The sequence below is a fragment of the Sardina pilchardus genome, chromosome 21 (assembly GCF_963854185.1).
Source record: "Sardina pilchardus chromosome 21, fSarPil1.1, whole genome shotgun sequence".
In the NCBI taxonomy this organism is placed as follows: domain Eukaryota; kingdom Metazoa; phylum Chordata; class Actinopteri; order Clupeiformes; family Clupeidae; genus Sardina; species Sardina pilchardus.
The window spans coordinates 15,535,973-15,554,487 of NC_085014.1; the positions used below are offsets into that span (position 1 = coordinate 15,535,973).

General features: G+C 40.7%; 1 protein-coding gene across 1 annotated transcript; it reads right to left on the minus strand.

The window, feature by feature from the left end:
• Positions 1-586: 586 nt before the first annotated feature.
• On the minus strand, positions 587-12,174 carry cdhr2 (cadherin related family member 2). The gene is made up of 23 exons (XM_062524239.1): positions 12,054-12,174; positions 11,488-11,600; positions 11,175-11,396; positions 10,822-10,977; positions 10,061-10,222; positions 9,749-9,810; positions 9,269-9,512; positions 8,908-9,147; positions 8,564-8,633; positions 7,874-8,461; positions 7,514-7,585; positions 7,354-7,403; positions 7,091-7,248; positions 6,814-6,910; positions 6,597-6,685; positions 6,332-6,403; positions 5,715-5,868; positions 5,286-5,410; positions 3,287-3,400; positions 2,928-3,011; positions 2,209-2,232; positions 2,050-2,113; positions 587-1,735 (listed from the first exon to the last, which is right to left on the minus strand). Exons 1-23 carry the CDS (start codon positions 12,172-12,174, stop codon positions 1,580-1,582), a joined length of 3,237 nt encoding a protein of 1,078 aa, XP_062380223.1. The 3' UTR covers positions 587-1,579.
• Positions 12,175-18,515: the final 6,341 nt, after the last annotated feature.

An 18,515-nucleotide genomic window follows, 5' to 3' on the forward strand; every position in this document is an offset into this window, starting at 1 on the left:
ATTTCGATGTTCCACAATTTTTGTCTTTAAATTAGATTGGTTTTAGCAGAAAAAATACTAAAGAGAGGAGACTAATCAAATCAGCGCAGTGGCACAAAAGCAAAAAAAAAAAAAAAATCCTGCTTCAGCTGTGTGGAAAGTAGCACATTTCAATACAATGTAGATATCTTGCTCATGTTGTTAGTTTTATGTGACTCAAGTATGGTGCTTTCCAGCTTCCCGCTCCGTGTTCAACACTATCACATTGTCTGTATCCTTAGAGCTCCACCACAGTTGCACATTAGCAGAGCTCATCGGCTATTTGCAATTTGCTTCCCTAAGCACCATTTTAGATTTTACATTTTAGACATCAAGTGAGATTTTGTGTTGATGTGCTTTGCTTTTTAGCTTTGACGTGTGCGTTTTCAAAGGGCTCCCACACTCAAAGCCCTGTGGATCTCCCAAGCGATTGTATCCAGCCAGGTAGTAGTTGACTTCATAGTTCTTGCTGATATTTGGTGATGCTGCAGATGTTAAGTTTGGTGCAATGTGTTTGTGTGAATACATTTCTGACAAGAAAGAGGAGAGGTTAGTAATGAAAGGCAGTTTATTGGACACGTATCATGTATGTGTTGACATATTTCTGTACCTTTGATTCATATTGCACAGAGAGAGGTGATAACATTGTTTCACTTGTACACAATAGCACACATTCAGTCTGTTAGATCCATTTGATTGGAAAGCAAGTGGAAAGTGTTTCATCAATCTGGCTCAACTTAATGGTTCACTTGCACGCAACTCACAATTCAAAGCCCACATTTGAGGACATGACACAATTTGACCCAACTGCTGTGGCACTGACAACTTATCAGACTTTGAATGTAGATTCCTTCTTCTGTCAAATTTCTTTACTGTTTTAAGTGTTTTGAATTTCAAAATGAGTTCCAGCATTTTTACATCTCTGACATACAGTTTATATATATACACACACAATCTGGGATTTAAATAGGATTGTCAGGAAAGCCTCAAGATTTTTAATATCTTTAAATATGAGAAAATAATTATACAAAAATCATATATCAAAGACACAGTTTGAAAGTTTTTCTTAATTAAAATACTTCTTTAAAAAAATAAAAAAAATGATTTACATGTGCCATAAGAATGACTTTATTTATCTGTGCTTGTCATGTTTTTATGCTACCTAGCAGTTCAGTTTAAAGTGCACTGGGTACTCTTGTAATGCACTAATACTTCTAGGAAAAGAAGCTGTTGGCAATATGACACAAGTCTTTTCCGTGATAAAACCATGACGGGAACAAGCTTGGCATGGCTGCAATTTCCTTAAATGTGCAAAAGGTTCAAAGAGCACAAGTTGCATAAGCGAAGTATTATTAGACACAATGGCTGGATCTCAGCTCCCCAGCCCTTGCACTTTTGGACTTCAAATGGGAAAATTGCTTCAAATTAAAAGTGAATGCCTCAAATCCTAAACTGGTTGCTTTGGTGCATTGTTTGTATTTGGGGGGGAGAGGGGGGCACTATAGGCGGAGTGTGCTTGTGTTGGCATGTGTTCCCCTTGTTGTGTCAGACAGCGAGGGCCTTACAGGTCGGTGGTGCTGGGATTGTGGTCGTTGAAGGATACGGCTGGGCTTACATCTCTTGCTCTCCTCTGGCCACGGTGGGCGAGTGCAGCGCCCAGCGGCTCATTGAAGCCACTGTTGTCGAAGCCATTCTCCTCGTCTTCCTCCTCGATTACCTGTCGAAGGACAAAACACACACACACACACACACACACACACACACACACACATATATACACATAGATGCACAGAGAGAAGCACACAAACAGAAGCGTAGACAATGTGTCCAAGCACACACATGAAATGCAGACCAGAACAAACACATGTTGACAACAAGGCACACAAACACACACAAACACAAACAAACACAAAACCACCCATGAGAAAGTACGCACAATGTAATTTCTTAGGCAATATCTGATGATGATTTCTCATTTGGAAATGTATCACACAGTTGATTGGACTTATTTTCTGAATCCAAATGCGTTACCATCATTGGCATAGTGTCTCTGTCACTCATGTTCATATCAATGTTGTAGTCCAGGGAATTAAGGCTAAAAACGAAACACAGAAGACCAGAGAACATCAGAATCTCACAAAGTAACACCATCTCAATATAATAAGACAGAAAGTATTGAAGAGAAATTACCAGTATAAACAATTGATTTGATGGCTTGAAAGAAAATCAGATGAGGTTTAGTGTATATAGCTAAATACAGTTGAATACTCAGTATGTGAATATACTATACATTTGTGTTTACATTGTGCGATGAAAGCCACAGCACCAAGAGAAGGGTGGGGTTCAGGGGGCTGCTAAAGGATTGTGGGACAGTGGAGGATACAGGGGCTTAACAGGGACGTTTACACAGTCTGATATGTTTTACTTGGACTATGAAGCCCTTCTGTTCACAATCTGATCACAATCACCATCTGTGTTGTCTGTCTTGTCTTAGAAAATCATAAATAACAATATTATTCAACCACTCCAACTGAATAATACAATACTTGCAACCTTTCAAGACAAGAGGACAAGACAGATTAAGCCATCAACACTGTTGCAAACCAGTTTAAAGTACAGGCATCTTTTCAGAGTATCAGCCTTCCTCTCTGAAATTGTTTCCAGTAAGTTCCATATAAGGTTTGTTTTATGGAACATCACTTGATGGTGACTGGACGTGGACTTTTGCACTTGATTTATTGTCATGGAGAGTTTTTGTTTGACTTTTTTTCAGACAAGGTTGACACCCTGTGTGATAGGGTCACATCGGCAAAGCAGTATCTCAAACAAATACAAATAGAAGTCGAAGCCATGATGTATCTATTTAAAGGATTAGTACACATTAGCTTTCGGCTCCTGCTTTACGCTACCTAGCTCTGTCGTCGTTGGAGTCCTCTTCATCAAAGCCCAGGTCCGTGACATTGTCAATGTTGAGGTTGAGCACCGGGTTTGCTCTATGGGGATACAAAACACGCCCATGGCTTGTCAATCACTCACATCTGAACTGTCTGCGACATCTATGTAGCACTTAATGTAGGATGGCAAACACTGGCTTTATTCTTCACAGTTGAGGAATGACTGACTGAGACCGTTATGACTATCTGATGTGATAGAATGCCATTTAAGACGACTGAAGGCCCTGATTTGAGGGAATAGAAACTCATGGCATTCCAGTGATTATTCACAACAGACTAAATGTGTGTCATGGTGGTCATGCACAATGACTCACCCTTCCCTCGTGTATTTGTTGGTGCCAGGGACGACCGGGCCAGACTTCTGGTTCTCTGTTATGGCCATGGTGGCGGAGTTCATGGCCTTGGATGCTTTGAGCTTTCTGGTATAGCTGAAATGACACCACAAGTCAGTCTATATGTGTGACAGGCTCCCGTACACACCTCATAAATATGACAAATGATGTGCAGATGACGTGTGCACACAGACACACACTTCATTCTATATCACACACATATACATACATACACACACACACACACACACACACACACACACACACACACAAACAGACACATATACAGTACACATACACAATAAAGACCCATTCAAACACACTTACATACACATACATACAAGCATACATACAACTTACAAGCATACATCACACTACTTAATCTTTGTTTTGAGCAATCACAGTTCACAGTAGTAGTCCTGTGCTTGTGTGTGTGTGTGTCTGTGTGTGTGTGTGTGTGTGTGTGTGATAGAAAAAGCACACCTATATGTGTCTGTGTGCTTTTGTGTAGGCGGGCACTTCTTCTGTCACGATGTTGTCCACCCATGGGCCAGACGTGAGCTCCTACTGTATCTGATGGCGCCTGAGTGGCATTTGTAATTGACCTCTCGCGCTGGCCAAGCGCCCGGAGCTAAAGAGATCACTCCTGCTGGAGGGTGGCATAAGCCCGCTGGCACGTTCACACGCAACACATTTAAACACCGAGGGATTTAGACAACTTAGAGTTCACACTCGTAGAGACAGACAAGGCCAGGAGGTCTCCACTACGCTTCCATGATTTTAGTGAGCACTATGATTTAGCTCTCCAGAAGTTATTTATCCACACGTTCCAGCAAACAAAACAGTGCAACAAGTTAGTCTAAAGTTAACATGTAGGCTAGGGAATCAAGTTCATCCACACAAACTGATTTCTTTCAAGATTTTAAGTTTAAGAGAGTGAGTTCTTAATTAACGATAGGCCTATGATTTGTGACAGTCAACATACCTAGTCTCTGACCAGATTGCGATTTTCTTGGATGTCTATGCAGCGAATAGGGTTAGCCTACTGTACAGTGGCGCTTCTTAGCGCCATATGGCCTACCGTTGGGGAGTTTTAAAAGGAACAAACGAGTCTCTGCCCAAGATCAGATTTTGTTTTGCGTGAGAAAGTAGATAGTATAGCGTGAGTGCGTGTGTGAACAGGCAAAATCGTGTGTCACACGCCGAAAGCGTGAGAGTTGGCAGCTCTGGCCGCTTCCCTCTACGCTGCTCTCAGGACCTTGGACTGAAAAGAGAGAGACGGCTTTCGTAATGGTGAAGAGGCCTCTTTCTCTTTCTCGCTCTCTCTCTCTGTCTCACACACATAAACTCTCTCTCATGCATATACACTACAGTCTCTTCTTTCTCCGCCTTGGTCTTTCTCTCTTCCTCTCCCACACTCTCTCTCTTTCGGGCGCTCTTTCTCTTTCAGAGACCAAACCGCGGATCCACAGCAAGGTTTTTTTTTTTTTTTACAGCTACATGTTACCATGGCAATGACGAGGGTGCTTCTCACACACAAAGCATGTTATCTGCGCTTGCGACATGCGACCTCTGCGCTGGGCATCGTAAAGAGCCATAAAGTGTCAGGGTGTGCACAAACACCGCCCAGCAGGAGAGAGATAAACCAACCTGGGGCTTGTTAGGAGAGGGAGTGGAGCTGATGTCCTTACATGGCAATAAAACACTCAGAGGTACAAAATATGTATGTGTGTGTGTGTGTGTGTGTGTGTGTGTGTGTTTGTGTTTGTGTGTGTGCATGCATGTGTGTGTGTGTGTGTGTGTTTGTGTGCGTATGTGTCGTGCATGTGTGTTTGTGTATAAAACTGATGCACAAACACACATGCACAAACACACACGCACGGACGCACACACAAACATAATTGTAACTATACATTGCTTGAAAAAGTACAAATAATATTCTTACTTAATAATAGTCTCTTGTTGTGTATTTGCTACTTACTTCCGTCTCATGAAGAACAACGAAGTCACCAAGACGACCACCACAATAAACAGGCCTCCCACCGTGGCCAGCAGGACGTACATCTCTGTGTTGGCCCCTCCTTGGCTCTCATCTTCACCAGCGTTCTGGAGAGGGCAAGAACAAAGGCAAAGTCATCAGACAACAGAATCAGAACCTCTCTCCCTCCCTACACAATCACATTGTAATGATAAGGTGATGGTTGTCATTAAATTTTGTTGTTATACATTTATAAAGTGAAAGTTCTAAATGATTTCATCTTTAAAGTGCTGTTTGTTACGGAGAACTGTGTTGGAGAATATCTCAGGCACTAGCCTCGTGGGGGGCAACTTCAAGCTTACAAGGTTACAAACCAAGATCATCTTCACTAGGCTTGAGCACACTTTTGAAGCTTTCTTCCAGAAAACTCACCACTCCTGCGAGACCGTGTTGGGAGAGTGTGTTGCTGTATTCGGGGTTTGTGTTGCCGTTCACCAAGTTTAAAACGGTGTCGTGTTTCAGGGCAGTGCCATTAGCGAAGATGAAATAGGCCTCCACAATAGTTACAGGGGTAGCTCTGGCATCACTAAAAAGAGACTCAAAATTATTTTTCCATACAAAATATGGATGAACAGTTTAGGCTGTTGTGCAAAACATGACTTATTCATGTATTTAGAAACAAGTTATTCATGGTTGGTCCTTAGGCACAAATAGGAGAATCTTTCAGGAGAAAAAAAACATCATTTTTTTGCTTGGATTATCTTCTTTTTTTTTTTTTTAACTCTAATAAGATTTTACAGAGTTTTTGCCATCTAGTGGTGAATATTCACCATTACAATACCTTGGTGGTGTTCTGTCCAATTCACCAAAATGTACAGTAAATCTTTAATAACAATAACAATAAACATCACCTTCGTGTTACTCTTAGATGGCAGAATGGTGGTTAAATAATGCATTATTAGTGACATTATTTCTGCTACCTTGTTCTTTCCATTCATTTCACACACAATAACAATTTCAGAGACTAACTGTTGAATACTGAGTAGTACCTCAGCTTTGTTCGTCCCTTGGGTTGTCTGTTAATAATATGAACTGTTGTTCCAGTGGCCGCCTCAAGTGCCCTAGAATTCAACAGAATCGATATCAAAATCAGTACGACACGGCAGACTAGAAACCGAAACACAAAATATCACCAGGTATCAAAAGAAGACATACAAATGTCTTCATGATAAAACACTCAGAGATAGGTACATGATGTAGATATAAGCTTATTTCCTCCACCCTAGAGAACTCAGACGTCAGACGTCATCCTACCATTTGATATCTCTCTCGTTCGCCTCGAAATCTGTCACTGAAGTGTGGAATTCGAGGGAGACTCTGAACTCCTTGTCCACTGTGAAAATCTACCACAAAAACACAAACAGTTGTCAATAATAAGAGTTCCTTTTGTTTCCCTGTTGGTCCTGTGTTACACAGATGTGTCTTAAATGGATGTGTCTTAAATAGATGTGTGAAGGAAATAGATACTTACCACAACGTCTGAAGTTGAACGTAGCCCGTTTGTGTTGCTCACCTGAACAGTGACCACATATTTCCCTTTCATATCAGGGGGAAGGCTATAGAGAGATCTGAGGAATGATATATGGAGAAAGATTTAAATCAATTTTGATAATTTTCATGTTTTCCTAATCAAAATGCAGATAAATGAACAAGCTTGAACTAAAAGCTGATAAATGGCTTAACAGGCTTGGTTCACATGTCAAAAATGTATATTACAAATATCAATTTGATGCGCTTAAACCTCTTACTGTATTGTTGCTGAGCGATTTATAGATGTTTGTGGCTCTTCCACCGTCTTGAAAATGTTGTCCTGCTTCTCACTATGATTGTTAGTGTTAACAAAGTGTACTTCAAGTACTTCAAAATTCATGGCTACGTTCCCCTCGATTGTATCACGGTCTGTTGCCTTCAGATAGAAAATAGCATTTCAGGGACCAGAGACGGACAAGAATTCATGGATAGAAAAGATACCATAAACATAATAATCAATGATGAGAAAATCTGAACTCACAGAAACACGGGCCACTGATGTGTCTTTATTTGTATTTTCAGCTACGACAACTATGGGGAAAACAGAATTTTCTCACAGACACGGGAACATTTCATATACAAGAAAACAGGTAGTATTACGGTATACGAATGGAAGGACAAGTAAAAATCATATGTGTTACCAAAGTGGGATTGCACAAAGATGAACTCTGGAGCGTTGTCATTGATATCCTGTACTCTGACGGTAATAGTCCCTGGAAATGCAACATTTATTTTATATTCGATTTTGTCTTAGAAGTGCAAATAAAACGCAAATACATATCAATCTAATTAAGTAAATTGCCTTATGACAACAGAAAAGTAGAATCCATAAGAGATATCACATTTTCATTTATTACATTTAGTCTATGTATTGATCTCATGGAACTGTTCTTATCCACAGCACCTTGAAGCATAGGGTTGTGTACTCCTAGTGTATCACACCAATGATTGCGACATTGAATCAATAACAAAGTAAATAACTAATATACATATTCACTTACCCTCACTGCTGTTCTTGCCGATCTCTGTTAAGACATCAGTCACTCGCACATGCAAGAGGACTTCGTTGCACATTTCATAGTCAACCTCATACTCTGGATTGAGTATCACCTGTCCTTCCGGCTCCACCAGGAACCATTCCTCCTGGCACACACCAGTCTTATTGCACGGACACTCGGTGCTGAGAAGCTCATACTTCAGCTCATGTTTGGTGTCTACGTCCTTGGCCTCGATCACACCGACCAGCCCTCCATCTATGGTGGTGTTCTCAATCACTGACATCTCTTGTCCCGTGCTCAAGGTCGGAGTCTCGTCGTTCACGTCCTCGACGGCGACGTGCACGGTGGCCGTGTCCGTCTGCTGCTCCGGGTCCAAGGCCTCAACTGTGAACTCGTACGTCTTGCGCTCCTCGTAGTCCAGCATGCTGTCCTGATCAACGCTGATGTTCCCCCAGTAGCCTGCCTTGTCTGGTGTCTGGATGCTACGGACAGAGAAGGTTCCGGCGCCACCGCCGATGATCCTGAATGAGATCCGGTTGTTCTGCACTGTCTGGTCCAGGTCTTCGGCAAACACCGAATTGATGAGAGCACCTATGAGAGGCAAACAGTGTGACATTTCATCAAAATACAGCCATGACTTCTCCTAAGTGGGAATGCATAGGCTAGATCTGCAGATGAATCTAGAGGACTTACCTTGCAAACTTTCTTTCACAACAAAGTTATACTCTTTTGGCTTGAAGACTGGTTTGTTGTCATTGACATCCTGAAATGAAATCCCATTTACTTGTTAAATTCAATTAGGATATGATGGAGCAGGCTCACACACACACACACACACACACACACACGCACACACACACACACACACACACACACACACACACATACAGGAAGGGGTGGGTGTAAAATTAGGTTAGTAGGGATAGAGCTGGTTTGTTCATATCATGGCAGATGCATGACATGGTAAAGGTTAATAAAATAATAACAAAATAAAATACTAACACACAAAGTAAACTGGCACATATTCCTATAATTACCTCCACATTGATCTCCACTTCGACCCAAGTCCCAAGGGGTGGAAGTCCTTTGTCAGTAGCAGTCACGTTCAGCTTAATCACTCCATTTAAACTTGCATCCAAAGCTTCCCTGTCCAGACGGTCTTTCAAAGTTAAAACACCAGTGTCCTGGTCAAGATTGAAATATTTACTAAATTCATCTGGTACAATTTGATACTCGATCTTGCTGTTGTCTGTGCCAGGTTGATCGAAATCAGTAGCCTGTCAAAAGAAGAAGACAATCGCCACCATCAACACCATTTTCATTGTCATCGTCATCATTATCCAAATTATGTCAGAGGTCACAGTGAGTTTTCGCTGTCAAAATAAAGTCGTCATGTACCCGGATTGTCACTTTCAAGTCTGCAGCGTTCTCTCTGACAAAAGCAATGTATGTCTCCCTGATTATCGGCGGGTTGTCATTCTTGTCCAGGAGTGTGATCTCCAAGTTGGCAGTGCCAATGTTGTTGGCAGGGTCTTTTGCTTGCAACGTGGCAGTGTAAAAACTCTGACCCTCTCTGTCCAGCTTAGTACCATCTTGAACTGTGATTTGTCCTGTTGCGGGGTCGACAGTAAAGTACTGTCGACTGAAAAAAGAGAAATCAGGCAACACACTTCAGAGGGATACCGAGATGATAATATTATGTTATGATAATGTTAATTTTATGATTGTACTGTATGTCTTCGGAATGAAATTATTTGGGGAATATTTTTGACATATTTTGGAACGAAAGCTAAAATGTGTCCCAACTGGTAAATTACTCTGAATTTCAGTCATCATTCCAAAATGTCCACCTTTTACCAAACAGAACACTGAACCTACATGCTCTCTGGAAACAATTGGTACACAAGATTCCCAACATCGCTTTGGTCGAGATCAGTTGCCTGTCAAACAAACAACAATATTTAATACATGGTGCACTTTCTTCACAGATTAAAAAATACTCAAAATTAGAAAATGTTGTAATAACAGAATACATTAATCAGACAACAAAGTAACTCATTTGGGATGTGTGTGTGTGTGTGTGTGTGTGTGTGTGTGTGTGTGTGTGTCAGGGGTGGTCTGTAGAACCAAAGCTATACATCTTCATCATATGACTACAATATAAAATTGCTGGCAGTGTATTAGACTTACTGTGATGATTGCTATTATTGTTCCTGCTGCACTGTGCTCCTCAACTTCTAGTTTGTAGGTATCCTGTTCGAATTCAGGACTGTTGTCATTGAGGTCGTTGATTGCAATGGTGACAGTGGCTGTAGATTTGAACGTCGGTTTCATGGTATCCACAGCGATCACCTGAGAGAAACAGGCGGGGGGGGGGGGGGGGGGGGGGGTGTTAGCCATCTCAGCCATGGCCACTTCTGTCCTGTCCAGCTTCCCCTCCTGAAGACTGTTTCTGAGTTAGCCATGAGCTTTTTAGATACTCTGGTCCTTGCCTCACCTTTGTGACTAAGGAATTGCTTTAAAAGTTGACACCACAACAGCTGAAAGTCAGGTTGTCGTGCTACTGCGTGAATCATGTAAGAACTTATCCTTTCTGACAGTATCTGTTTACAGTTCTGACCTTTGACCTGTCTGTAAAGCTTGACCTCCTTTTAAGCTTCTGACTTTTGGATTGTACTTCACGTGGACCAGCATTTCTGCTCGCAAAAATACTTCTCATCACTGCATCTGGGTTTGAGTCATCACACATCCCTTCCTGATGGTAATCCCTTTGTGTGCAATTGATCTCATTCACAATTGCTTGTCTTAAATACGCAAAGCCCCTTTTCCTTTAAGCCAGGATAATTCTGGCCAGTGGAAATCCCAACCCATCTTAGCTGGTTGAGCTGGGAGTGGTGTTGATGGTCGGGTGTCTTTCGTGCGTGCCAGGAGCCACTGGCTCAAACACTCACCGTCAACGTAATGAACGGGGTCTTTTCAAAGTCAACATTCGCAGGGTTCTTCATCAGAATTTGGACATCGGTTCTCGATATGGCGAGGCTTGGGGAGATGGTGAAGGCATCACTGTCTTGGCCTTCAATACTTAGGCTGAACTTACTGTTGTCACCCTGACAAATGTGAAATTAAATACGTCAGAGTAGCATGACACAAAAAAATGGGAAAAAGCATGCCACTATCTCAATATTCAGATTAAAGTAAGAAAGAAAAAAGATGGGAAACAATAAAGGTTATTTGAGGTTTGAGCTATGCCATGTATGGCAAGCTTATATATGCAGCAGCATTATAAATTAAACTGAATACTAACCTTATCCTTGTCTTTCACCGTCATACTTAAGCCCAACACAGGGAGTCCAACAGCTGAATTTTCATCGATATTCCCAGTGAACACAGTCTGACTCGCACAGTCATCGTCTGAGGCGCAGGTGTAGAACTTTGGCATTTCGTCATTTATATCCTCGATAGTGATCTGAAGTGTATTACTTGCAGCTGCATTCATGCCGTTCACATCTTGTTCGGTCTCCTTTGCCTAAAGTAAGAATAATTTCCAATGACTCACATGCATGGTGGTGAATGGAAAACCCATATTTGGCAAAACAGAAGAAACCTGGGGGAGATACCTCTATTTCCAGAGTGACAACTCCATCCAAATACTGCTCCCGATCTAACTCAGCAACGACAGTTATGATCCCAGAACTGGCACCGATATCGAAGAGGCCACCTACAGAGAAACCTGAGAAAGGAGGATATGGTTGAAGAACACACATCAAGAGAGAGGACCTCGACTATTCTTGTGGGTACCACCCCTCCAAGGGATGGGCAGTTAATGGGAAATGTACAGAAAACATCATATCTGACAAAAAAAAAAAAAATTGCTTTGACAAATTTGGTTTTTCAAGCCGTGGTTGGTTGTGATGACATTCCCAAGTTCTGATGTTATTTTAAAAGATGATTATTTTCGCAAATATATCAAAGTGATATTTTTGTCAAATACACACACACACACAAAAAAACAAGTTGCATTTATTACCACTAAAGTTAAGCTTGTGAAATAAGACAATTACAAAAATCTATGTTAGGTCACATTACTCAGCACTATACAGCAAGAGAACAGCTATCCCTTCAACAATACGCCGTTTTACAGGGCATGCCTGACAATGCAATGATTGAGTGACAGGTCACTCACTTTTAATGCTGTATTCTATTGGTGAGCCGACGCCTGTGTCGGGATCTCTGGCTAGCACGGTATACACCGTTGTTCCCTGGTTGGGAAGAGAAGCAGGGAGCACAGCACCATTTTCATGCATATCTCATTCATTTATTAATTCATACTCATACACATAGTCATTTATTTGTTTACTTTACTTGATTGTTCTGATTAACTTGAGTTTAATGCTTTGGCACATTCATTATCATCATTTTCATAATAAACACAGAATATTCAATCACTCACAAGAGAAGATTTTTCTGGCACAGTGGCTACATCGGGAAGATTTAAGAACACAGGGGCCAAATTTGGGACATCCTCCACGGTAATAAAGACAAAGGTTGAACTACTCTGAACGACGTGGTCACTTCCAAGAGGCCCGCCACCATCCTTGCAAATGAAAACATGAGCCACATATTAATGAGATATACAGTATTAGGCTTGAGACATTGTATGAATCTACCAGACAAAATCAAGCCACATACTGTACAGTATGTCACGGCATGAGAATGATTTTACATTATTTGTTGCATTTGTGTGTACGGAGCATTCCTGGTAGACATCCCAAAACTGAAAATGAGACAGGGCATGGTAATAGATCAAGATCATCTTCACATTTACCTCTGCTAAGACCGTTAGCTGATAAAAAGAGCTTTTATCTGTGAAGCTGAGCTCTCCCTTCAGGTTGATAATACCAGTCGTGCGCTGGATGTCAAAGAGACTTTTTCCATCAGGTGGTGAGGACTTTGGAAAAAATAAATAATTTTCTGTTATTTATTAGGCCTATTATAATGCACTTAGTAATTGTTACCAGTTTTTCTTCATACATATTGCTTACCTCAGTAAGAGAATAGCTCACAGCTGCAGCAGTTCCTGAATCAGAATCGCGTGCTGATACTTGAAAAATAGAACTGCCAGTGGGCAGTGTCTGTAGGTGGATGTAGCAAGGAAGATTTTAGAAAAGAAATCTTATCCAAAAGAAAATGTTATCTGAATGGATTTGAAGAGTTTGATTCTAAAACGGTATACAGTATATCCATTTTTAAACATTAAAAAGTCATGTTATTTAATTGTGTATTCCAGGAAATATCTATCAAATTGCAGTTGTGTTGTTTTGTTTTAGTAAAGATAAATCAAATAACAATATTCAAAAACATTTGTACTGAAATTATTTTTAAAACCAATTGTAAAAAAATATATTTGTGAAAATTCATTAAAATAGTGGATAAAGCGTTTTGGAACCAAACTTTTTTCATCCAATTTTCCATTTCCCTAAAAATGGATCAATAAAAATGGGCATGTAAAAGTAAAGTGATATAAGGGCCATCTTTATGATGTTGCAGCTTTCCGTCCCTAAACCAAGGCCACAATGAAAAAAATATGATACTGAACAAATTTAAACCTCATGCTCATTAAGCATAAACAATGTTGTGGCGATCATTCTGACACATTTGCCGTACTAATTCAGGATTCAATATTTGCTGAATATCATCTGACCTGATTGAATAAAGGCAGACAGACAGACAAACAGACAGATAAATAGGGCGACTTTGCCATTTAAGCACATTAATCAGGCTTAATAAATAGGAAAAATAACTAAATCACTATACCTCTTTAATTTTGGGGGTATATGGTAATCCTAGGAATATTGGAAAGTTATCATTGGCATCTTCTAGTATAATGCGAACATCCAATGTCACCTGAAAGTATATAAGTGCATTAAAAAGGTAAAGGAAATATCATACTGACTGGAAAATAATAATAAAAAATGATGCTAAGAGAAGACTTACTGCAGTGTTAACTGTATCTTTAACTGTTATATCAACCGACAGTACTTCTTTTGCCTACCGGGGAAACAGAAACAAAAGACACATCAATATCCAGAATTGTTTTTGTAAAGTGTATAACATCAGTGATGTTGCTATATAAAGGTTATTCAAACTAACTTCTCTGTCCAGCGGAGAATGAACTGTTACAACCCCTGTCACTGGGTCAACACGGAACAGGTAAGAATCACCACCAGGTGACAGGCCGTATGTCAGCGCATCCCCGTCAGGGTCCCTTGCAATGATTTGAAATGCTACAGCACCTGTTCAGAGATATTAGTTTTAACTCATGGACCACGTTGTATACCACTATGGACAACAGAACATACTGAAATGGCTGCAGTTAGGAACACATACCCTGAGGAATGTCCTCACGAATGCGAATGACTGCAGGAGTGTCAATTTCTGGCATGAAATTACTGTGGACTGTAGAAACACATGAAAAACATTAATTAAAAACTAGCTTGCTGGGACAAACATCTTTCTCTATCATGTCAAATTTCTGAAGATCAAGACACTAAGCTTGATTTGTTACAACCTAATAAATTCAAGCAATTCTGTAATAATAATAATAATGATAATAATAAAATTATTTGAAAGAACAACTCACCTTTGGCAGTCAAAGTCACTAGTAGGAGAAAGGATATGATTGTCACCTGACCCATTTCTGCCTGTAGTGCTGTGGACACACAACAAAACTACAACTAAAGTACACTTTTACACATATTCATTTTTTTTTTCACTTTAGTGAATCAGTTAGTTATAACATTTTAATTAGCCTAATTCACACCATGAACTGGTAAACCCCTGCAAATATTTCCGTTAAGACTTTGCTATCGTGACAAAAAGCCAAAAAAATGTCCTTTTCCTCAGGTTCCATTAATAAACAGCTGACTATAGTTTCAAATATGTTTTCAGTATTCACATCAAGCACATAAAAGCGTCAGCTAATAAAAGCACCAGCTAAACAACTAAATGTAGAATGTGAAGATAATGACAGCACAAAACCAACCAGAGAAGAGGCAGCTTTTTTCCCCTGAGAAAATAAGTGTGACTATAGAGACGTACCTGACTGCACACTCGATGCCGTTGGAACAGATGCCTTCTGTTGAATGAGAAGCTATAGGCAGAGGTAGACCTTTGCCTGGTACAGCCCTATTGATTACAGTCTCCCGGCTGTAAACGTCAAACATTAACACGATGGGAGTGCCTTGATTGAGCCTCTTCACTTTCTCATATGCGCGGAAAAGGAGCTTAACAGTGGCATGGGATCTGCTCCTAAAGCGGCGTGGCACACGGACAAGAGACTGGTCCTCTTAACGGCGCTTGTCAACTGTGGTCAGCAGCACAGTCTACACCCACCACCCACAGTAGTTGGAATATCCTGTATCGTTATTGACTAACAGTGTGTTTAAAGCATCTTGCTCCTGCAGAACTAAGTAAATGGCTGCAAAACACAAGCACATGCAAAAGCGTACACACTGACAAACAATAAAGAATTTCACCACTCTCTCTCTCTCTCTCTCTCTCCCTCTCTCTCTATTGACTGAAAAGATGAAGAGTGCTAGGCATGCTCCATTGCACCCCGTGTTGGTGCGTCCCAGGCCTCCCACTGGAGGTGGCCTCGCAGCAGGATGCCAGGGCTGTCACAGGCAGCTTACCAGAAGCAAAAGCTGAACTCCTCCCAGGACTTAATGAGCGCAGCTCTCAGTTGGCCTGACTGTCACCTCACTGAGGTGAAGGAAATGAGGCGGAGGGGCATCTCAGGCCAGACACAAATTACAACAACAACAACAACAACAACAACAACAGCAGCAGCAGCATACACAGTTTCTGTAACACCAAAATAAAACATCTACTTTCAAGTGGAATAAAGTACAAGAACCATCACAAGAACAAGACCCTAGCACCCACACAAATTAGTGAGACCACAACACAGAGAGCCAGTTAAGGCCCCTCCCACCTCTCTGGAGTCCGTTAATGAGCTCGTCATGTTGAGCCCCCGTTCCCCTCCCCCATTTGTTGCTTCCAATTACTGTGAGCCAGACAAAGGATTATCCTTTTCAGTGTAATTTAAGGCTTTGCCAAATTTGTTTGCCACCAACCAAAAACAATGCTCGGGGGGGGGGGGGGGGGGGGGGGGGTCTATTCTCCACTCGCGGCATATTAAGTCGTATTGATAGAACTAGCATCAATGCATGTTGTTAATGAAGTAGCATTATTTTTACTTTAATTAAATCTCAATAGGATGGGTAAGCTGATCTTTAAGAGGTTGACTTAAGCTCTGGAATGAAGGTGAGAATCTAGTCACACAGAAAAACACAACTTTTATGTAAAAAAAAACAAACTTTGTTTAACATCTACCCCAGAGTTTAAGAGGGTTCACCCTTCTCTAGCATAGCTTAGTGGATGCCAGCTATAGCTTAGCTGTGCATGTGGAATGTCAAAAAATTTTAAACCTCACTCCCCGATGCCTCAAGAGTGCTGCCGGCATGAAAGCTATACCTGGGCTTTTCGCTCGATGGTCAGCACGCTTGAATCCCTATCCGAGGTGCTGCTGCTCGCGAGTCAGGGCGTGTGCAAGGCTGAAATGCGCTTGTTCAACACAACGTTGGTTACATGGTGCCGTGACCCGGATCGGGAGTGAGGTTTACGGGGGTGACTGTAATGGATGTCAGCTAGCTTAGCTGTGTGTGTGGAACGTTGGTAAACCTCACTCCCTGACACTTCAAGAGTGCTGCTTAAATGAAAGCTAGCCTTCTGGGCTTTTAGCTCGATTGTCGGCTCGACTCCCGATCCGAGGTGCTTCCGTGTTGCCGTGTTACTGCAACGGCAACACGGGATACTGCAAAATATCGTTCCGATACCAAATATAGGGCCAGCATTGTCGATACCAGTACCAATTCCGATATTTGTCACCAAAAGCAGCTATATTTTATGCAGGGAAGAGCAGTGTGTCATGATTTATGACATGAATGAAACATCAATATGCCAAATGTTTATATATTTCCATCTCCATTAATGATTTTGTGATTTCCACTGTTAATAATCTACCAACATTTCAACAACGAAACATTGCAAAGCGGACAGGCAAGAAGTGAAAGGATTGGTGTTTGCATGATTGTAGACTAGTCCTTGGTGAAACAGGAGCAACATATTTTGAATGTAGACGAAATTGGAAGTGAACTGAGATTAAAGTATCTATCCCCGTCACGCTGGTATCGATCCGATACCAATACCAATGTTGGTATCGAGACTATCGATATTTGGATCAATATGCCCACCCCTAGTTCACGGGTTTGTGCAGGGCTGAACCACGCAGGATCAACACAACACAATTCACTAGAAGTGGGTTATTCTGGTTAGCCTATGGCAAGCGTATATATATATATATATATATATATATATATATATAGTGGGGAGAACATGTATTTGATACCATGCTAAAGTTGCCTAAAAAGAGGAATATAAAATCACCATTTGGCAATTGATCTTAATGTCTTAATTCAAAGAATGATTCAAAATCAAACCGCTAAGGACACCAATTTTCTTTGTGATTGAAGAATGTATCATAAATAAATAAATGTTCTTCCTTAAATGCTAGGGGGAAGGAAGTATTTGACTCCTATGTTAAATTCCCATAGGAGCAGGAGGATTTTTTTAGATGTTTTTATTTTTAAAGGTCAGTTATTGAATGGATCCAGGATATTATGGATCCTGATAAAGTTCCCTTGGCCTTTGGAATAAGAATAGCCCCACATCATCACATAATATAGACAATACTGTATATCTATGGCTAAAAAGAAGCAAATGCCTAACTCGAGCAGCCGGCTCACTTGCAGTGAATTATGCTATAGGGCGTATGAATCCTCTTATCTGACTCTGGGATACATGGAAAATAATCTGATTTCCCACAGTTGCATGTTCCTTAAACCAGTCATATTCTCTTTAGTTTTTGAGAGATGATGTGTATGGCTCATGTATAGAAGTTCCAGAAAGTAAACAGCTAGTAGTAACACTTTACTTGACGGGTTTGTTCATAACACATTCATAACAGCTGTCATGAACTGCACATGAAGCATTCATGACTGTTTCATGAGACATGACTCAACATTCATACCAACCCTTTCATGAATGTGGAAGACAAAATGGCAAAAACTTGTCAAAGTAAAAGTCCAACAATCGCAAAGCAGCATTGCTGTCTTTTTTGTTTTAGCCAATCTGATCACATCTTATACAAAGGGGAAGTCCAGTTTCCAGGAGAATTTAGTTATGTTATGTTTGTTTGTCTGTCTGTCTGATAGTAACCTCTGAAGAATAATTGTCTACACCAATGACTGTATAAATATATAAAATAGAAATGTCCAACCATTCAGAGGTCCACAGATGGTCAGTAGTTCACTTCCCAATATGATGAATACTTCACAACTCGTAAAGTGACATTTGAAGTAGACTTCATAAAATATTCATGAGATGTTTACAAACGCTGGAGAGGATTCATAATACCCTGTATCTGGATTACTAGATTGTTGGACTTTTATTTTGACAAGTTTTCGTCGTTTTGTCTTCCACATTCATGAAAGTTTTGGTATGAATGTTGAGTCATGTTTCATGA